This window comes from Carassius gibelio, chromosome A5, assembly GCF_023724105.1.
Source record: "Carassius gibelio isolate Cgi1373 ecotype wild population from Czech Republic chromosome A5, carGib1.2-hapl.c, whole genome shotgun sequence".
Lineage (NCBI taxonomy): Eukaryota > Metazoa > Chordata > Actinopteri > Cypriniformes > Cyprinidae > Carassius > Carassius gibelio.
Genome location: NC_068375.1, coordinates 2,556,230 through 2,570,764, shown reverse-complemented (window position 1 = coordinate 2,570,764; position 14,535 = coordinate 2,556,230). Strand labels below are relative to the sequence as shown.

At 36.3% G+C, this 14,535-nt stretch overlaps 1 protein-coding gene across 1 annotated transcript; it reads right to left on the bottom strand.

Annotated features, from left to right (window-relative positions):
* Positions 1-1,121: 1,121 nt before the first annotated feature.
* Positions 1,122-12,095, bottom strand: LOC127988184 (regulating synaptic membrane exocytosis protein 3-like). Its single transcript, XM_052590807.1, has 6 exons — positions 11,984-12,095; positions 7,914-8,055; positions 6,763-6,875; positions 5,796-5,897; positions 5,556-5,695; positions 1,122-4,514 (listed from the first exon to the last, which is right to left on the bottom strand). The coding sequence occupies exons 1-6, from the start codon at positions 12,093-12,095 to the stop codon at positions 4,302-4,304; spliced, it is 822 nt and encodes a 273-aa protein (XP_052446767.1). The 3' UTR covers positions 1,122-4,301.
* Between the last annotated feature and the right edge of the window lie 2,440 nt (positions 12,096-14,535).

Below are 14,535 nucleotides of genomic sequence, written 5' to 3'. Positions count from 1 at the left end.
TAAGGGTTCATAAAAAGACTTCACAAGGGTTTAAAAGAATAGTTCACCCAAAAATTAAAATTTTCTCAGCCTTAGGCCATGCAAGATGTAGATGAGTTTGTTTCTTTATGGGAACTGTTTTGGATTAATTTAACGTTACATCACTTGCTCACCAGTGGATCGCAGTGAATGGGTGCTGTCAGATTTCGAACAGCTGATAAAAACATCACAATAATCCACATCACTCCAATCCATCATTTAGCATCTTGTGAAGCTGAAAGTTGCATGTTTGTAGGAAACAAATTTTACATTTTAAAAGTTAAAATGTAAAATTTGTTTCCTACAAACATGCAACTTTCAGCTTCACAAGATGCTAAATGATGGACTTGGAGTGTGTGGATTATTGTGATGTTTTTATCAGCTGTTTGGACTTTCATTCTGACTGCACCCATTCAATGCAGAGGATCCATTGGTGAGCTAAATATCTCCAAAAAACAAAAGTCATCTACAACTTTTTAGGGCTGGAGGGGGAGTAAATGTTAATTTTTGGTGAACTATTCCTTTAACTGGCCCAGAAAGATGTAAAGGGATTACATTCCTATTTGAAATTAAACCAATCTGTCGACATTTACATAATTTATGTACATCATACAATACCCAACAAAGCGAAATCTCATAAAATAAAAGGTTTAAATTTACACCTCATTCTCAGTTTTACAATCTACTGTGCCTTTCTAAATGCAAATAAAAAAGTAAGGATGAATACCAGGTTGACCACCACAACCAACTGTTTCCGCTATGATTGTTGGCCCACACTTACATCATAACATCACATTGATATTGATATCTGTATCCAGTGTATTAAGATCATTCCCCAGTCAGGCTGGTGTCACTTACACTCACACCGAAACTGCACATGCCATAAAACTGCCAAGAACGACTCTTCAGACTTCACCATGTATGAACTGAAAAGCATGAAGGGGTCTCGCATATAAAAGCATGAAGTAGTTCAAGCATTTAAACAAGCCAGATGCCAGCCACTTTTTCTGAAAGTTACAACATCATACTCAAAGGTTTCATGTCAGAGCAAAACAGATCAGATCATTCTCATTCCATGTTGAAATATCAGAACCACAGAAATCTGGAAGCGGCAAATCTAGATTTTTTTATTTATTTTTTTTGTCAATGTTGCATTTGGTTTAGCTATGGACTGCAACAATCTACATCCATCCACTACACCTAAAAAAAATAGAGCAATACAGTACAAATTTTCATGCATTCAGACTCTTTGCAAAAATGCAAGACCAGTAAGATTTTATAACTACTTCACTGTACAGTAAAGGGGATACGTATATTATCCCAAATTCCCAAGTCACATAGAAAATATACCAATATCTAATAGTCATTTCATGTGTGTTTACCAAGGACAAACATTCAGTTGCAAATACAATTTGTTTTCAGTACAGTAATACAATTTCATCTTGAATTAGAATTAAGGAGTCATTTTTTTGTTCCTAATTTAATGTTCAGACATTTGTCTGTTAGTGAAAAAGACAAAGGTGCAACACAATCAGACTTGTGCAAATAAAAAAGAAGCAAGACGTGTGAAAGATAGCAGAAACTCTTTTTGCATGTTTAAAGGCAAAACCTCCGAGCTTGAACAACCGATGGGCTGAAAAGTAAAATATTTTAAATATGTTCAATCTGGCATGGGTAAAATACAGATTTTGCCAATTTCGTGTGAAATTAAGAAAGTGTAAAGTCGCATTATTTAGTCCAACTTATAAGTTTGACCTTACAGAAACAATTAAAATGCAAATATATTAAGTGTGCACAATGTGTCTTCTGATTCAGCTGATTTTGTAATCACGTAAAAATAAAACTTGAAATTGTCCTTAAAGATTCTTTGTCTTATGAACAGAGAAAAGATAAATAAAGGGATAAGTAATGACTAAATGTTTCTCAGGATTTAAAGAGAAATCTCTATATGAACCCACCATTCATTTTATAGTATCTACATCTTACCCAATGCTTTGAAATGTGTTCATGTACTGTAAAGTGCACTTATGATATGGCCTAGGATAATAAAAACAAGAGATTTTGAAAGTATGGAATGTGAGGCACACTTTCTTATGAACATCCAGATAAATGTTGTCATATTGTGCTGTACATCTTGACCAGTGTAGCTGTGACATTGGCAGAAAACATGTACAAAACAGTACAAAAATACTTCAAACACTGATGCATTCAAAATGATAAATCAGATTAAATGGTTTGCTGACGGTCTCATAATCCGCCTTTAAAAGCAGATCTATCTACAACATCGTGATGCAAAACAGAGAATCAAACAATAGTGCTTGTGCGCTTCCATCAAGAGAGATTAAACAGACTAAATTATACAAACGTCTTTAATGATTTGGCAAATGATCCATAAGGGAATTTTGAAATGAATAATGTTCTGGCTCTTACTGATAGTGTCACAAATGGCATCACCTCTGCAGAAGATGTGACTGATTTGACATGAATAAACTGGTACACAGATTATATGATATGAATGAGACCTTCTCCGGCTCTGATAGGTTCAGAGAAGCTATGAAATCTAATCTAGGAGGCTGACAAGAGTGAGATGAATACTTCGTTTTTTACCTACAGTGCTGCTTTCCTTCCACAAGTCTCCATAACCCCGAAGATCCACTGAAGAAACCGTCTAGAGCCACTCAGCTTCAGAGACGAAGCTAAAGAAGACTGCTGATTGGACAGGAATAGTCACAATGGTTAGAAAGACCAAAAAAAAAAAAAAAGTGTCCAGGAATTTATAGAATACCATTTGATTTGGGCATCAAGATCCTGTTGAGAGAGCGACCCCATCACCAGTCCTCATCTTGTTGCGTGTGTGTGTTTTGTAGTTCAGCGTGACCTCCTGAGAGTAACAGGAAACGGGAAAAGGCCTTTAACAGTTCCAAATGCTGGTAGAAAGAAACCCAAAACTACTTGAGGCGGTAAAGTCTAATGCGGCTTCAACTTCCCAGAAAGCTTCGCTACTTGCTACAAGAAAAGTTTTCTTGTTTTCCAGCGGACACCGTTCGGCATATCCCACAATGCAGCTGTGTGTGAGGGTTGCTGGTTTAACAGGACAGTTGGTTCTCCTCCAGAGGGCTCAATTCCCTCGATTACGTCTGCAACTCAGTTCAGACAAAAAGTGCGATTGAAACATTAGCAAAATAAATAACCTACCATCTATAAGTCTACGTAATTTTAAAGGCAAGCTTAAAATAGTACTTTACATATTTTGCTCAACAAGGGTTGCGAGTTAACGTGCAGAATGCAGTCAATAAATACATAAACATCGATCTATCTATTTATTTATTCAGCTCTCCTAAAAGGAAAACAAAGAATACGCTACTTTAATGCGACAGGAATTGTGTGCATTTCTAATAAATAACCTAACATGTGGAGTAAAGCCCTGCCCTTTATAAGTTTAATTATGAATGTAGTCTAGAGGTACGATCACATTTACCGAAATTTTACAGGCGAATTACAGTCATTTCTAAAGCAAAACATTTCGCGCAAGGGCGAAAAAGTCACAATGCATGTTTCGTTAATCTTTGTGTTGGTCACAAAATTGCCACGCCAAAAGTTTCTTGGTATGACAGTGACTTAATACGACGCTACACTGTCGACAACTGAAAACGGATTCCTTTGCCGGCAAAATCTCGCTAACATGACCGCACCTTACGAGTTTTTCTAACACGTGTTTGTTTTTTGCATTTCATCTAAGTCACTGACTCTGCTACATATCCATACTCTATAATATAACACTACAGATAATAAGAATTGCTTTGGTTTTTAAAAAATACAACTTTTGATCGGGTTTGGCATAGAGAAATGTCTGGAAACTACTAGTCTTGGAAAACCCACTCTGCTTCCTGTGTGACGTGACGTCAACACGAATGCTACATTGTCAGGAATATTTCTCGGCGGGTTTATTAAATGCCCCTATCGGTTGACCTGCAGACAGTGGATCTGTATGTAACTAGCCGTGACTGATTTTTCACAACCCTATGACGGCATGTTGCTGGTTACACCCATATCCATCTGCGAGGATCTGTTTGTGTGTGTGTGTGTTATGTGTCATGCCTGATTTGTATCCAACTCTTAATATCTGTATCGGTAAAGAGGAGCGTTCCAGCCCCGGGGCGAGTTGGCTCTATCTATCAGGGTGTGTGTTCATGTGTTTGGGGTCAGTGACGGGGTATATTGAATGAAGATACACACGTAGAGATAGAGAAGACAGGCATATTTAGAAGGGGATGTGGATGTTTCTAGGTGCACGAGGGGCTGGTGGCGCTCTCGAGCGAGGACTGGGAGAGTCGGCGTGTCAGGGGGCCGATGCTGGGGTCTGCCAGAGAGGAGGTGGGGAAGAGCTTGTACCAGCCGCCCACCATCGATGTCAGGTCTAGATCATCCAGGAGGATCTGAGCCATTCCCATGAAACACTTGCTGTCCATGCGGCCGTAATCGCCCCACACGATCACCTGGAGAGGTTAGAGGTTACAAATGAAGGATCAGTATGTGGAGAGGTTTAATATAGAGTGGTCCTAAATATTTTTTAACATTTGCTCTTGGTTTGATTTGAGTTTCTTATGTGATGCAATGGCAATGGCTTAATTTTTGGACACATCTAAAAATGTTGCAATGTATTTTTCTTAATTTTGACCAGTACATATTTTGTTTTATAATTTATAATTAAAATGTTCTGCCATAAAACAGTAAATAAACAAGGCAATATATATATATATATATATATATATATATATATATATAAGAAATTATACTTTCAGCAAGGACCACTTTCAGCAAAAGGTGTAGTAAATATACATTATAATGTTACAAAACATTTCTTTCAAATAAATGATGTTGCTTATGAATTTCTGATCATCAAAGAATCTTGAAAACACTTCCAACAAAAATATTAAGCATCACAATTGTTTTCAACACTGATAGCAATAAGAAATATTTATTGAGCAGCAAATGATAATATTAGACTGATATCTGAAGGATCATGTGACACTGAAGACCAGAGGAATGATGCTGAAAATTCAGCTCTGATCACAGAAATAAATTACATTTGAAAAATATATTAAAAAAGAAAAGAGCTGTCTAAAATTCAAATAATATTTCACTATATTACTGTTTCTACACAAAGTTTAATCAAATAAATGCAGCTTTGGTCAGCATAAAATACTATTAAAAAATAAAATATCAAAATAATTTTAGATCAATATTGTAACATATATATATATATGGTTATTTATGAATCTGATATAGGCTTTCATGTTATTTTGTGTATGATTATATTGAATATTTTAAGAGTATATTTTTCTCTACAAAGTCTGTACAAAATATGGATTGTGTAAAACAGGAGACAATAGACACTCCTGTGTTTCGAATGAGACTGTCAAAACGTTTTATGGCCTTAAATCCTTTTTTGGGAGCGCTGTGTATTTAGCTGCTAGTCTGCTGTTTTGTGAAGTGTGTGTTTGAGAAGGACAGCTGGAGTGTTTTTGACTGGATACCTGCAGCACTTTCCCCTGCGGGCTCTCGTCAAACATCAGGGACTGCTGGAAGGTTGGATCCAGGGTTTTCTTCACCACTTTGGTTTTCTTCTTAGCGAGACACATTCCATTCTCCAGGACATAAACCTTTACATATGTTGCTGACAGAGAAGTAAGCACCCAATGATGAAACAGTGTTCTTAGCTAACAGGTATTGTGAATAAAAGTATCAAACTGAATCATGTTTTAACGGTGGTGTACCTGGAATGTTCTTTGAGCCTGGTTTAGGGGTCAGACCTCGGGCCTGTGTGATCTCGACCTCTAACTGACCCCCTCTATCCACCACACCGATGTAAACATCACCTACAGTACACAGAGGAAACCATACGCTTATGAAAGCCTTCTTGCAATGGGATCCATTAACAGCAGGTGGAGACACAGAACAAGACACAAGCTCCACTCCTGAGAGTTTCTGTCTTGATGTTTGATCATAAAAGAAGAGATTAGAAACATATTATGTCTAAGTCAGACACTCCAGTTCAGCCACTATGAGCTCTTGAAAACATTACAATTTATCAGTGCCATGGAGTGAAACAGAAGAGCACAGTACAATATTATTTTATATTGTGTATATACTATGCTCAAAAGTACAGGTAAAACCCCAATAAAAAATATATCTGGACAAATCCTTCATAGTAATATATTCATGGATTATTTAGTGTACTACATTATACCTCTCATAGCAATGTGCTCAAGTTGATCGTCAATTTCCAAATTGAAGAATAAAGCTTTTTTTATGTTTGGCAGTCAGTAGAACAAAAATGCTAAATAAATTATAATTCTAAAATAAGATTGTAATATAATTATGAACTTAACGGTTTCTGAACTTAAATATTTTCAAATACGCTATCGCTTAATCGTACTTGCAATTCAGTAAAAATGCATTATACTTGATCTATTATTATTCAGCTTAACTTTAAAGCACTTCTTCTGACCCAAATAAGCAGAACTTAAGTATCTTTATATGCAATTTCATAATTACATCTATTGTTTTTTAGTTTTGTATGTTTAAAGTGTACTGTTGAATCCATTTAAGATCAACTAAAATTTCATTTCTATAGAAACTTGTATCTTATGTATTTTGAATCCAGAATAAAAATGCAACATGATTTTTCTTTTATGCTGATGGTCATTGTTGTGTTTGAGTGTATTCTGGCCATCATCTTACCCATCGGCGGTGTGGCTAATGTCTGCCGCCCCACTATCTGAGCGGGACCGAGACCGTCCAGGAAGTCACTGAACTGGCTCTCAGGGCCGAGGCGAGTGGGGGGGAAGATGAAGCTGAAATGAGCCATCAATCAAACTCATCAATACAAAGCAGGTTTGTTTCTAACCAGTACGATATATAGTGCTGCTTCATCATTTCCTGTGACAGTACCTCACACACTCACAGATGAGTGAGTCATGTCAAGATCTGAGCATATATAGGGCTGGAACTAGATAGGATTTTGACAGGATGTTTAATTGATTCATCTGTGGATTATTTCTTTCATTAATCAATTTAATCAGATTGAAAAATATCCAATATTTGTATAAATCTATATAATGCTGTCAAACGATTAATCACGATTAATCGCATCCAAAAACACAGTTTTGTTTACATATTATATGTGTGTGTGTTCTGTATGTTTATTATGTATGTATAAATACACACACGCATGCATATATTTAAGAAAAATGTGTTTATAAACAAAATATATTTACCTATCATATAAAGTAAATGGATATAAATATTTACATGGAAATATTTTTAAAATACATACTGTATACGGTGCGTATTTATGTTAATTTAAATAAAATTTTAATTAATTTAATAAAATGTAATTTATTTATGTATGCATAATAAATATACACAGTACACTCACACATTATGTAAACAAAAACTCATATTTTGAATGCAATTAATCATTTTATAGCACTAATACATATGTGTGTGTGTGTGTTTGTGTTTGTATATACAAATGTAATCATTTTATACCTTTTTTTTATTTTTATTATTACTCATTATTTACACATTTTATCAGTTAGTTGCTGCAGTCCTAATCGTACTGCACCATAATTGAATTGTGACATTATTTTCATGGCAATTAAACACATTTCCTGCTCTAATGTGAAACAAATATGTTATCATATCATCTCATGATAAAATACAGTTGTAATTTATGATCTAAATAAAACTAAACAGCTGTGGTGCTAAAAATAGGTTTCTGCTGATTCTATTCAAAATATGAGATAATTTTTTCTCTGGATTTTGAACCGTGGACATGTTTTGTGAGATCTAAGCCTCTTGGGGTGTGTGAGGTGGTGGGTCACACTCACGTCCCATCAGAGCTGTTGCTGTTGGTGCTGCCATCTGTTGAGTCCTTACTGCCCTGTCGTGTGACCCGGTTCCTCATCTCCACCGCGATGCCTGTCTCTGTGCTCCGCCGGATGGTGCTGCGCAGCTTCTTTGTTCCACCGTCTACACAAACACACACACATTTACAACCCTGCTCACTTTCCATGAATGGGGCACCAAACTTCTGGGCAGAGACAAATATTCAGCAACTGCATATCAATATGGAAGAGTGTTTCTAGCACCTATGCCACGAAATATAAAGCAGTCCTGAAGGCATAAGGGGGTCAAAACCGGTACTAGAAAGTTATACCTAATAAGATTTCCAGTGAGTGTATATTCTTTTATTTTTCTGCAAATGAACAGTGAAATGAGTCGTCAGAAATGCTGGTTGTCGACCTCAGGAGGTCAAACTAAACATTAAATCCATTAATTATTATTATAATATTTTTTTTGCAACCCTTTTACCAACATGTCTAAATTAAAGTTTGTATCATTACGCTTTTTATTAGCAATACACATTAAATATCAAAACAAAATGTTTAAATATATAAATGAATAATCTTTCTAGAATAACAGAACAGGTTATCGCAGATAAATTTAACAAAACCACAAAAAAAAAAACATTCAAAATAAAACAATACAAATTTGAACTGAAATAAGTCACTTAAAAGAACTTATTTCATTTCAGATAGTCAGAAACATTTCTCATTTTCATTTAGTTTCACTGGAGTAAAAATTACTAAAACTTTAAAATGACAATAAAACAGAAACGTCAAAGAAGTCATTCAAAATATGAATGAAAGCTATAATATGATCTCTGTCACACAAAAGCAGAGCTGAATGGCTATGCTTCATGAATCGAATCAACACTAAAATGTGTAAGAAAACCGTTTTAATCTGATGATGTTAATGGTGTCACAAGCAATGAGAAATAAGTTAACGGTTAAAAACGGCAAATAAAATATAATTTCACTCGATTATATCACAACTATAACATTGCATGATTACAATACAGTAAGGAAGGTCAAGACCTTTATGTATTTAATAATAGAAAAAAGTCACAGGCATTGAAGTGCAATGGAAAGTGCCACTTGTCACTGCATGAACCGCTCCAGTGTTTATGAAAAAGACAGCTGAGCTTATATAGTCTAGTCATATTTCATACCAGAAGTCATTTCCTCAGGTACTAATGTAAACTCATCTGTATCTATACCCTGCGTGACTTCCAGCTGCTGAATTTAGCTGACATACTTTCTTGCCAAACAATCAATCCAGACATAGCAGAAGAGCGCGATGATCACTCAAATGCTTTTGCTTTTGTCCTCAAGAACCAAATATGGAAATCAGAAGAGATAAACCACATGAAAATGGTGGTTACATTTGTAACAGGGCTCATCAAAAACACAGTAGGTGATAATAAACAATGCTAAGTTTAGCTTTCAGCCTAAAAACCTTCATGTTTCGTGTTCCCAGGGGCTCCCATCGGAAGTAACCCGGGAGTTATAAAGTGCTACATCCATTATCAAGTGCACACTAGGGTGGTCCCCATGCTGCCGAGCTCCTAAAGCTACGAGAAAAATCACAAGTACCTTAGGCCTTAAGGCCTTTGTGATGTTAAACTGTGAAGATCTTGAGTTTTGGTAAAGGGGCGTGTCCCTGACGGCCTGACAAATGTTGGTGTTTCGCCATGAAACAGGAAGTTGCTGTAACTCAGGCTAGCAAAGTCCGATCTGATCCAAACTTCACATGTTTGATAAATGTTCTGTCCTGAGCACATACCCATGCCCAAATTCAGTTATAGTCAAAGTGCCACCCGCTTTATTTAAATTTATTTTTAGCAGTCTGGTTGTTATGGTCAGCACACGTCTTCATTTGGATGACTTTTGGTACTGCTTTTAAAATTTTAGCAATAAATAAATGATTGTAATTGCATTTAGGTGTCTTGTCATGTTTTTCTTGAACTGTACAGAAATAGTAATGTTTAGGTTCAGATGTAGGAGTGATATTAGCGACTACAAAAATATTTTTGATGCTGTATTGTTAGTGAAATGGCCATTTCCATGTATATTTCGGTCAATAACGCTTTATATCCTTTTATATTCACTATAAAATGGGTAGGTTAAGGTTTGGAGGTAGGTTAAGGGCCTTAAATCTAAATTTCTTATTGATAAAATGATAAACATGTATATTCGCTATAAAATGGGTAGGTTTAGGTTTAAGGGGTAGAAAAAGTGGTATAAAAATCGAAATAGTTTATTGATAAAATTATAAAATTGAATTAAAATAGATTTCCTGATATAAGAGATATGTAAATATTTTACATTTTTAGCTCAAAATACGTAGGGATTTGTAAGTTTTAAACATTGAAATACATATAAATTGTCAATTTTGTATCAATAAAAACATACAAAAATGTTTTGTGCTTGTAAATGTTATGTATTAATACATAATCTCATTGTTTACAGATAAACAATGAGACCAGGCTTTTTAAATAAATATTGTTTTGTGGCTCTTAAATGTGTCGTTACAGATCACTGTAGTGCCTTAGTTAAAGCCATGTAAACCGATCTTCTCTTTCTCTTTACTAGTTATAGCATTAAATAAACATGAATGAACATCAGAAGGTACGTATTTCATCCGCTGAAATACAAACCGCTTTTCAACTTCAAGTCCACCGTGGCTAATCTACTCTCCTGTCTGGTTTGTTTGACAAGAAAAAATAAAATAAAATCGTCAGATTCTGTGTTTTGATCGTCAGATAACCTGTCAAACAAACTCCCTGCGGATGGGCAACAATACAAAGTTGATATTATTTTTCTCATAGATTAATGAAAATCAATACAATTACAGAAAATATTTTAAGACAAAAAATGTCTTGTTAATGATTTTTAGTTTTGTTCGAGGTAATTTAATCAACAGTTTTCAGTAACTGAAGAATACGTAAAAACGTTGTTTTTGGGACGAAAAATACACCTGCTGTTTAGGCTAAAGGCAAGATAATAAATAGAAATGTAAATATATTAAATATATTCTATAAAAGCCATAATATATATATATATATATATATATATATATATATATATATATATATATATATATATATATATATTTTTTTTTTTTTTTTTTTTTTTTTTTTTTACACAAATTCAAGATACATTTAGATGTCTTTTCAAAAAAGGACACTTAAAAAAACTCCAAAACACCGCCTGCTGATTGCATATATCTACTACTGTAGACAGATCCATTCATTATCATGAATGTACGGAAATGTCTGTGCTGTGCATAAATATAGGGCCCTATCATACATCCAGCGCAATGCGGCACAAGGAGCAGCGCAAGAGTTTTTGCTAGTTTCAGCCCAACGCAGTTCTCATTTTCGCGTCCTGCGCAGCATTGTTTAAATAGCAAATGCATTTGAGCATTGTAATCACCAATAAAGAAAATATTAAAAGATTCTGCCATCACCAAAGAGGATCTCGACGGCGCCATTGCTAATGGTATCAAGATAGCACTTAAAGAGCAGAAAAGTACTTTGAACTCTGTTGTGGCCTCGACAGTAAGAGATGCAATAGACTCTGTACTGACCCCGGCATAGCGTGACCTACATATGAACATACAAGCGACCAACACCTCTGTAAAAGAACTAAAAGCAGATGTTGAAAATCTAGCCATCGCGGCAAAACAGACACGTGACTGAGTCGTTTCCATTCAGCTGTACGTGAGGATAGGAGGGCAGTTGCGAACCTGAGAAAGCAGCTAGAATAACTTAACGATAAAGTGACGAACATGGAAGATAGGAACAGGAGAAAAAACTTGCGATTAGTGGGGTTTCCAGAGGGGGCAGAAAGCTCCAATGCAGCCAGCTTCCTCAGAGCGAATCCTTCTGAGTGGATAAATTCACTGAAAGGACGTGATATTGAGATTGAGTGGGTTCATCGCTTCTGTGACGGAAGAAAAATGTTACTTTGAGTGGCCGCGTACTTTTATGTGTTTGTGTAATGAGATGGCAAAAAAAGATCGGCAATCCTTAAGCATACGCAGTGAAATATACACAGGATAATGTCACACTGCTGTTTTTTCCTGACTTCAGTCCTGCCATGTCTACTAGGAGAAGGAACCTCAACCCAGCCCTTAGGAGGAGGACAGCACTGGTCTGCAGCCATATCTCATCTATCCAGCGATAATTAAACTATAGTTAAACTAGCAAAAGTGGATTCAGACATGCCCTGAGTGCATCTGCACCATGCGCTTTAGACCATGTGCTTAGATCATAAAATAGGGCCCACAATGTGTGATCAGAGTGTCAAGAGCACTCATGCACATATTATTATAATGGACTCACACATGCTTACTGTATGACGCTTGTACACCACTGCAATCATCTTTACCTTGATTGCAGTCTTCATCTATCAAAACTGTACTAGCGAGACTGGTAAACAAGTTAAGAAAATGTATTTTGCATTTCATCTGGACATACAGCAGTGGGATGTTGACAGTCCATTCAGTCTGTACTTCATGTGAGAGCTCGTGCTCTTCAGAGACAATCACAGAATATGACAGAGCTCTGCAATCTCCGATGTCATCAGCCTGGTTTCCTTTATATTAGCACTGTTTTGGACAGATTGTTTGAATGCATTAGCTTCCAGGATCAATGGACTGAAAACTTTCCCGGAGTTAACCAGCTTAAAATGATCAGATCACAAGCAGAGAAGCAAAATTGGGTTAAAGGGTGAGAATAGAAATTATGCTTCAGTTATTTTGTGTTAACTGCGTTAAATTATCTTAAAATTAATTGCATGCATTAACACGTTAACAATAACAACCCTAATATGTATATGCCACTTTATTAGGTACACCTTGCTACTACCAGGTTGGACCCCTTTTTTCCTTCATAACCGCCTTAATTCTTTGAGGCATAGATTCAACAAGGTGTTGGAAACGTTGCTGCAGATTTGTTGGCTGCACACCTGGTGACTATGGAGGCATTTGAGTAGAGTGAACTCATTGTCATGTTCAAGAAACCAGTTTGTGATGATTTGAGCTTTGTGACATGGTGCATTATCCTGCAGGAAGTAGCCATGAGAAGATGGGTACACCGTAGCGATGGACATGGTCAGAAACAATACTCCGGTTGGCTGTGGTGTTTAAACAATGCTCAATTGGTACTGGGTCCAACGTGTGCCAAGAAGATATACCCCACACCATTACACCACCACCATAAGCCATGCTTTCGTGTTCTTCACACCAAATTCTGACCCTACCATCTGAATGTAGCAGAAGGTAGCAGAAATCTAGACTCATCAGACCAGGCAATGTTTTTCCAATCTTATATTGGCCAATTCTGGGGAGCCTGTGCAAACTGTAGCTTCCGTTTCCTGTTCTTTCCACATTCAAAGTCACTTAAATCCTCTTTCTTCCCCATTACCCATGATGCTCGGTTTGAACTTCAGCAAGTCGCCTTCACCACATCCAGATGCCTAAATGCATTGAGTTGCTGCCATGTGACACATACAGTAAAGTACAGTGTTTGTATCAATACTGGGTGCCTTTTGCTTATGCTAGTGAACTTTGCTGCATAACTACACTGTTGCCTTTGTAGAGCAGCTGAATTTAACATCTGCCTCCTATCGGAAACTGTCTGCATCATTGATTCTGTTATTTTCCTTTTTATCACTGTGAAGCTACTTTGAAACAATCAGTACTGTATAAAGTGCTCTATAAAAAAGGCTCCCACAAAATGTGTTGATCCATCAAAGTTCTCTAAAAACATACTTTCCCCCTTGAAACTGTACACTATGGGAGCAGTGAAAAACACATTTTCTTGAGGTGGGCCGTCAGCCGTGTTGTACCCTGCCATAAGTCAAAGGTCTGGCTGTGTGAGACTCCGGGGTGTTTTTTCCTCTAACTCTTTCAGATGTCCATGAGTTTGTAGAATGATGGCAAGCGGCTCACAAACCTGGAAGATGCACAAGACAAGCACATCCAGCAATCTGTTAGAGCCTGGCAATGAAGGCCAAGCTGCTGACCTCACCATATAAAGTGAGAGAGTGGACGAGAGAGAGAGAGAGAAACAGGCTGCAGATCAGCTGACATTAAGAAAGAGATGAAGAGAAAAACATGGCGCTCCATTCTGTGCCAAAGATGACATCTCAGAGGTAATGTAAGGTGTAGAGCAACAGAAAGTGATGATAACTTCATCAGTACATCTAGTATCAGATAGGAGCCGCAGGACTAACGCTCTGATATATGCATATTACAGTACTGTACTTAGTAATTAAAGGGAATTAAAGGGATAGTTAATAAAATTTCTGTCATCTTAAACATATGGGCCTTATCCTTCTGAAATGGTTCAGGGATTAGAGTCAAATATTTCGTCCAAGCTCAGATATGCACAAAAAAAGAGAAAAGAAGGTTTGTGGTTTGGTATATTATTGAAGTATATGTTGTACTATATTTAAATATATATTATTGAACATACAATGTGTAAAAATACCAGAGATAGCAAACATGGATTTCAAATAAATGCTGTTCTGTTGAATCTTAAAAAAAAAAAAAATGAAAAAAAAAGTATTACATTAATTACATTAAAGAAGCGTTTTCAGC

Bases quoted from the DNA above. Each gene is read 5' to 3' on its own strand.
- LOC127988184 (XM_052590807.1), bottom strand. From the start codon at position 12,095: ATGGCTGCAGACCAGTGCTGTCCTCCTCCTAAGGGCTGGGTTGAGGTT. The intron at 5,898-6,762 runs GTAAGATGATGG...TGTGTACTGTAG, and splicing joins ATTAGCCACACCGCCGATGG to GTGATGTTTACATCGGTGTG. The intron at 5,696-5,795 runs GTACACCACCGT...CTTCTCTGTCAG, and splicing joins AGGCTCAAAGAACATTCCAG to CAACATATGTAAAGGTTTAT.